We start from the raw sequence: 7269 nt of genomic DNA on the forward strand, positions 1-7269 counted from the left end.
CTGTTCTGTTCCCCACAGCACGAGCGAAGGCCCGGGCGAGAGGGCGGCCGCTGAGTCGACTGCCGAAGGAGAAAGTGAAGCCCTCGAGGAGGTGCTCACCGAGTGAGCCCTTTTGCTGGGGCTCCTCCATGGCTTATAAAAATACTTCCCTTCTAATACTCGTGTGTGTGATATTCATAAGCCATCCCAGCCAAGATGATAAGAAACGAAAGTCTAAGTTTTATAAAAATCACAAGGCCACAGGCAAGAAAGACTGGTCTGTGTCTAGAAGCCTCCGAGGTAGAAAAATCCTCCCGTGGCGGCACCATGGGCACAGGACGAACAGGGGTCCCACCACACACCCCCAGCAGTCAGGTTCTAGGACATGAACATGTCAAACACCGGGCATTCCAGTGCCTTCTCCCCTGGCTTATCAAGAACCAGTCCTTTACCACAGAGGACCTGCCACACGCCCCTCTGAGGTCTTTCAGGTTGCCTGGATATTTGGATGTTGAAGCCCCGTGCCCTGTGGCGACCTGTCCTGCCTTTTCCCCAAGCCCACAGCCTCAAATGTGAATGTGTCTCATGCTGTCGGAAGGGGCACCTGTCCTTACAAGTCAGTGGGAAAGTTCTCTGGTCTGGCTTTCTCTGCATGCTGGCCCAAGTTACCTCACAACGTTCCTTGCTGAGAAGGAAAAACACATTGTTCTCGCCCGCTGACTTCAGTGAGCCAGCAAACATTCCTGAGTGTGAAACACAAGACTAAGCAGTGGTGGCAGTGGGTGGCTATGGGGACCACCATCTCTGATTTGCTTACTTGGGGCCTGGCCCTGGAACAGGCATTTCTGTCTTGTATCTATCCCAGGAATCCATGGACTAGAGTTTTCTGTTTGGTCTTTAGACATCATTTCCTAGAGAAGGAAACAGAGCCCAAGGAACAGAGGTGACCCGCCCTAGGCCACACATCCACAAGGGAGGACTTAACCCAGGGCTGTCAGACTCCCAGGTTCCCTAACCATTCTGCTCCTCCACTCTAGGATGCAGGGAGAAAGGGCTGCCATCCAGCTCAGTAACCTTGGTAGCCACACAGATGGAAAGACAGGGACCACTGCTATTTACTAAACACCAGCATGGCCAGGTCCATCCTGGACAGTTGTGTCGCATCAGTAAGTCACAAGGACATCAACTCTCCCCATGCCGGCTCCCACTGCATCCCTGGGGGTGTTCATTTTAACGAGAGTGTAGGTTATAAAGAGGAGCCGAACCTGTAAAGGATGAGAAAATTCATGCGGATGGCCACACCTTAGGGAAGCTTTAGCAGTAAGTAGAAGTTACCTGTGGTAGAGCACCTGGCTTCTGCCAGCACTGGTAGGCTGGGGGCCTCAGGGTGTGGGATTTCAGGGAGCCTGGGGGTGGTGGCAGCAGGTGAATGCAGGAACTGGGACTCGTGTCCAGAAAAACAGAGTGAGCCTGAGGATTTCTGCATGTACTTGATCCCAGGCAGGGGCTCGGGGTATAGAACGTGGAGGGGAGAGCCCTAGGTTAGCATGCTGGGGTGGCATGCTGGGGTGGCATGCTGGTGGACCGGGCTAGGGAAACTGTGAACATGCTTGGATCTTGGGTGGGCAGAGAAGGAAACGGGCCGGTGTGCATGCGTGGAGCCTGGGTCCCTGGTGGGCCGGCAGAGCTCAACACCAGCACACCACCACCCCATTGGAAGCCTGGGCTGGGAACCCATGTGTTCCTGGCGCAGGGACTGTGGATTGCTCAGGGAAGAGGGTATGGGGGTGTGTGGGAGGGAGGACTGCTGAGGAAGTATGTTGCAAGTGAGGAATGACTTCTGGGGGACCTCAACCAAGAAGACCACTATACTTGGCAGGTCAGTGAGGGAGCTGAGGCTGAGCAGTTGGAGGAGGGAAGCTAGAGGACCTTTCTGGGTCAGACCAATGCACCTACCCATGTGGGAGACCCTAGCTGGGCTAGTGAACCTTGACCACTGCTAACCGGCAAACACCAGCTCACACTAAAGCTAGCACTGTGGTTCTTCCTGGCAGGGCTTGATCATAGTACCTACCAGTGAGTGTCCAAACAGGGAGCTGGTAATGTTAGGCTAGGCCATGACATTAACCAACACATGAGAGAACCAGGTCTGGGGGCAGATTCTGTGGGAGATACGTGGGCTTTCTCCTGTGGAACTGTAATATCTGCTGGTTTGCTCAAGAGCTGGGAGGTGGTGATGGCCTGAGCTACGCATGATCATGGAACCCCCTGACACTTATGGGCACTGGGCAGCCTCACTGCCTGCCTGGACAAGCCCCAGGTCTGGAACCTGGCGCTGCTGGCCACTGGCTGCAGCCTGCCCAGCCATCATGCGTCTGGAATTCAGACGGGAAGCTGCCTGGCCTGGCGGGGAAGGGGCCTGGCACACAGCTCCTCTGGCCCCAAGCAGCCCCTCCCCAGCCCTGGGGGCCAGCCCAGATCTGTGTACCAGCTGGGCTCTCACCCCCCTCAGCCCCATTGGGTGAAGATGCTGTCCCCAACCAGGTAAGCCGGTGTCTGCAGGCGGTAGAAAGAGCCCACTTTCCAGGGAACACCCCAGAGAGACGGGTGCAGTCCCCCATCACCCCGAGAGGCTGGGTCAGGGGGTCCTGCTACTTTTCTGGCCATGGCAGTTGTTTTTCTAGAGGCACTCTGGGCGTCCTCCCACTTCTGTCTCTACACCCTGTGGCCCAGAGCCAGGAGGGCTGTCTTGCAGCCAGAGTCCTGGCAGGACCCCAGACTGACCACTGGCTGCTCCAGGACAGGAGGCCGGGGGTGGACACAGACACGCCGAGGTGGGGTCAGGTCAGAGGTCAGGTGTCCAGGCCCATGCACTGCAGGGGGGCTGTGACCCTGGGCTGTGGGGTTTGCCAGGACAGGTCAGACTGGTCAGCCACGTTCTCCAGGACAGGTGTCCTACAGTGTCCCTGCCGAGTGCTGTCCCGGTGCCGGCGGGATTGGATCAGGTTCTCTGGACATGTGGTGGCCAGTGGCCAAGTCCATGGTATAGGACTCAGGGCTGCTTTGGAGGGACGCGGGGCCCAAGGGATAGCCTTGGCCCAAGGGATAGCCTTGGCCGCCGTGCTCCCAGTTCTGTGGCTCCAGTCATGGCAGGGCTCCCGAGGGCTGACAAGGTGCCTGCTGTGTCCTTGCAGGCTATTTCCACCACAGGCCACAAGATCCATCCTTCCGTGGCGTCTGGCTTGTGGCCTGGAGAGCTGCCCCCAGATGGCCCTGGGGCAACTCCTAATCCTGGGGGTCCAGGGGCCAGCTGAGCAAGGGTGTTCACTGGGCCCCCAGTGTTGGGACCAGGCTGGGGGAGACAGATGGGCACTTGACGGGGCCCAGGGGCTTCATGTCAGCCTGCAGACCACCCTGACCATGTCCTCCTCAGGGCCACCATGCCCACCTCTGCCCCTTTGCTCTCTCTCATGCCAGAGCTGTGCTGGGGACTGTGGAGGGGTTTCCTGCAAACCAACATAGGGGTCTGCAGCCCCACAGGGCCAAGGACAGAAGATGGGGAGGGCAGGGGCCTCCTGTCCCCCAGGGACCCCAGTCCTGGGCCTCCCTTGAGTCCGGAAGTCCCTCCTCCCGATGAGCCTGGTCGCCGCTCCCCTGGCGGGCAGCCCTCAGCAACAGCAGCCGTGACAATTGACCCTCCTTGTGACCACCGTGACCCCTAATAGGAGCCCCAGCCCTGGGAAGGAACCGCAGACAAGGATGCTGTCCCCAGAAGGGGAGGGTGTGCGTGCACGGGATTTGTGTGGGTGCGTGTACGGGTGCATGAGTGCCACGGCTGTGGCAAACACTGCCATGCCTCTGCGCTGTGTGAGACACACGCCTTGGTGTGTGATGTGTGTCACTGTGTGCGGTGCTGTCATGCATGTAGGTCTGGTGTGGCTGTGTGGAGTATGCTGGTACACGTGTGCGTGGCGTGCTCTGGGTGGCACGTGTGCGTGGTGTGCTCTGGGTGGCATGTGTGCGTGGCGTGCTCTGGGTGGCATGTGTGCGTGGCGTGCTCTGGGTGGCACGTATGCGTGGCGTGGTGCATGTGATGTGACACTGAATGAGCTGTGGTGCACATGTTTAGTATGGCACACGTGTATTTGGTGCAATGCATGTTTGGTGTGGCCTGATGTGTGTACACGCGTGGGCCTCACTGTGCCGGTACCCCCTCTGTTTTTGAGGAGCCTTAATGTAGGTCGCTGGGGCCCCAAGGGGCAGCTGTGGCAGCCCAGGCTTGGCACAGTGCTCACTTGTCATAAGAATGGTGGCAAGTGTTGGGGGATGTCAGCGGAAGGACACAGCCAGCACCTCCGCTGGCATCTGGAAACCCAGCACAGCCACCGCCCTCCAGGGGCCCTCCGAAAACGACACGGACGCAGACACTCCGAGAGGTCCATGCTATACCCGAACAGGGAAGCCCTGGGTGGACGCACAGAGCTGCCGGGCCAGGAAGGCAGGGCTGTGGCAGGCACTCGACACAGAGTGACGGCCACGAGCTCTGCCCACATCCTCGGAGCAGCAACCAGGAGCCCCACCCGGGGCCACGGATAACCAGCCACGGGCCCCACCCGAGGCCACCTGTAAGAAGTGTCCAGACACCTGGCCCGGGTCCTTGGACTCGCTTGTAAGAACATGTCCTACTTAATGAAAAAGACAGAGCAGTGGACACAGGCCCCGTTGTAAAAGGAGAACATGGCAGCTCATTTGGCGCTGCAGCAAAAGCGATGACAGCAAAGGATGTTGGTGAGTGGAGCCAGTGGACACTGCGAGGGTGACATTGTGGGACCGGTGCAATCGGCAGCATTCCAGAACTGTCCAAGCCGCCTGGACGGCACCTCGGAACGTCCACGAGGAGACTCTGGGTCGGCATGAGGTGGCAGTTCCTCATCCGGGGATTGGGATGTGAGGAAAGTCGGGAGAGGTTCCCCCTTTGTCTCTCCCCTCCCCTCAGAAACCACAAGAAGAAATAGCAAATTTGGAAGCAATGAGTTCACCCAATTTTCTCTAACCTTGGTCTACCATGTAATCATTATAAAAAAAATAAAAATTATTAAAAAAAGAAGAAGTGTCCAGAACAGGCTGTGGCCGCTGGTGGGTGAGGGCCAGCTGGGCAGGGTCTGGGCAGCTGTCTCGGCCAATTGGGCCAGGCACTGGGGTTCACTGCTCCAGCGTGATCTGACAGGCCTGGGGTGTCGCTGCTCACCTGAGAAGTCCACCTCCAGGCCCCGAGGGGTGGCTCAGCCACGGGGCCCACTGCCCACCGTGCTGCAGGGTCACCTCTGGAGGCTCATGGCTAGGGCTGTGCGGCCCCTCCTCGGAGTGTGGGACCTGACCCTGGGGTCACGAGGGTCATACAGTTCCATAGCTCCTCCCTGGCTCCTCAGCAGTTGGGAGAGGGGCTTGGAATGGGGGGGGGGTCACTCCTGGAGTCGCTGACCACAAAGGGGCATCAGGCACAGAGAGGGCCAGGAGCAAGAGCAGGAAGTGGCTGCGGCAATCTGGCCACTCCCAGGTCTACACAGGTGCTCAGGACGGGGTCCCCCACACCTGTGGTTGGCAGCCCGGAGCCCCGAGGAGGCTCCCAAGACCGGGGCTCTGCCCCGCTCCTGCACAGGCAGGGACTCTGGGGCTGAAACGGGACAGGACGGTCTGGGTGGCCCTGGGGGCGCCCGGGGCGCCTCGGGGACGGCGGCTGCGCAGGTGCTCCCGGTAGCTCCTGCTGAGCAGCGTGTAGAGGAAGGGGTTGACGCAGCTGTTGCCATAGGTGAGGCACGTGGTCAGGAAGTTGACCACACGCACCGTGCGCGGCGCCAGCGGCAGCGCGGGCCGGTACTGGGCCAGCAGCTGCCAGAGCCAGAAGGGCAGAAAGCAGGCCCAGAAGAGCAGCACGATGCCCAGGATGAGGCCCAGCATGCGGGCACTGGGCAGCCGCTGCGTCTGCCGGAAAGAGGCCTGCTGGGAGCGCCAATAGGCCCAGGCCAGGCGCACGTAGAGCAGCCCGATGACCAGGCCGGGCGCCACCATGCTGGTACCGAACAGCAGCGTCAGGTAGGCACGATGGGCCTGCGGGCCCCAGGCGGGCAGACAGAGGCTCTTGGGGCCCCGGCGTGCCAGGCGGATGGCTAGCGCCATGGGCAGCGTCAGCAGCAGCGCCAGCAGCCAGGTGCCCAGCACCAGCACCTTGCGGGAGCCCCCGGAGCGCCGCATGGCATGCAGCGGCCGCAGCACCGCCGCACAGCGCTCGCGGCTCATGGCGGTCAGGGTGAAGACGCTGGCGTGCATGGTCAGGAAGTCCAGGCTGAAGAGCACGCGGCAGCCGGCGTCGCCGAAGCGCCAGTCCTGGGAGACGTAGGTGGCCACGATGAACGGAATGCCCAGCAGGTAGAGCAGGTCGGCCAGTGCCAGGCTGACCACGTAGGCGTACAGGGGGGCTGAGGCGCGCAGGAAGCGGCAGGCCACCACCAGCGTGTACAGGTTGCCGACCATGCCCACCAGGCCCATGGCTGACAGCACCGCCCCCAGAGCCCCTGTGGCCGCCAGGTCCTGCAGGGAGCTGTGCTCGGTCGGGCTAGTCCAGGAGCCATTGAGGGACACGTTGGGGCCGCTGGGCGGGCTGGGCAGGGCGCTGTCCGTGGCCACCAGCCTGGGGAAGTCACTCGGGGTTCCCGGCTGCAGCGCCATCTCTGCCCCTTGCACGGGGCTCAGGGCTGGGTGCCAGCTCGGCCTGTGGGAGAGGAAGCACGTTAGAATGGAAGGAAGCACCTCTCTGTCTAGCATTACGAGGCCGCTGCCAGGCACAGCTCCCAGGGACCTGCTGCAGCGGGAGAGGGCACTGCAGGGGGACGAGGCTCCGGCCAGGCTCCAGCAAGAAGTGGACCTGCAGGGCAGCCCCACCCAGGCCTTGCCTTCTCCCATGTGGGTGGGGAGCAAGGCCCGCCTGCCCAGAGTACTTTCTCGCTTGTACTCTAGGTCACCAGTTCCAGTCCTGGCTGCTCCCCTTCTCATCCAGCTCCCTGCCTGTGGCCTGGGAAAGCACTAGAGGACAGCCCAAAGCCTGGGGACACTGCACCCGCGTGGGAGACCCGAAAGAAGCTCCTGGCTCCTGGCTTCAGCCTGGCCTAGCCCTGGCAGTTGGCAGTGTTTGAGGGCGTGAACTGGTGGACACAGGATACCCCAAAAGAACTACAAATCCAGAAAGAAAAGACGAGCAAGCCAGTGGGGAAGAAAACAGAAATGTCTCATGGG

General features: G+C 60.8%; 1 protein-coding gene across 1 annotated transcript; it reads right to left on the reverse strand.

Annotated features, from left to right (window-relative positions):
* Positions 1–5550: 5550 nt before the first annotated feature.
* Positions 5551–6772, reverse strand: LOC121166626 (urotensin-2 receptor-like). Its single transcript, XM_040995838.1, has one exon. It carries the CDS (start codon positions 6703–6705, stop codon positions 5551–5553), a length of 1155 nt encoding a protein of 384 aa, XP_040851772.1. The 5' UTR covers positions 6706–6772.
* Between the last annotated feature and the right edge of the window lie 497 nt (positions 6773–7269).

The sequence above is a fragment of the Ochotona curzoniae genome, unplaced genomic scaffold (assembly GCF_017591425.1).
Source record: "Ochotona curzoniae isolate NIBS_2020 unplaced genomic scaffold, NIBS_Ocur_1.0 patch181, whole genome shotgun sequence".
Lineage (NCBI taxonomy): Eukaryota > Metazoa > Chordata > Mammalia > Lagomorpha > Ochotonidae > Ochotona > Ochotona curzoniae.

Bases quoted from the DNA above. Each gene is read 5' to 3' on its own strand.
- LOC121166626 (XM_040995838.1), bottom strand. From the start codon at position 6,705: ATGGCGCTGCAGCCGGGAACCCCGAGTGACTTCCCCAGGCTGGTGGCC.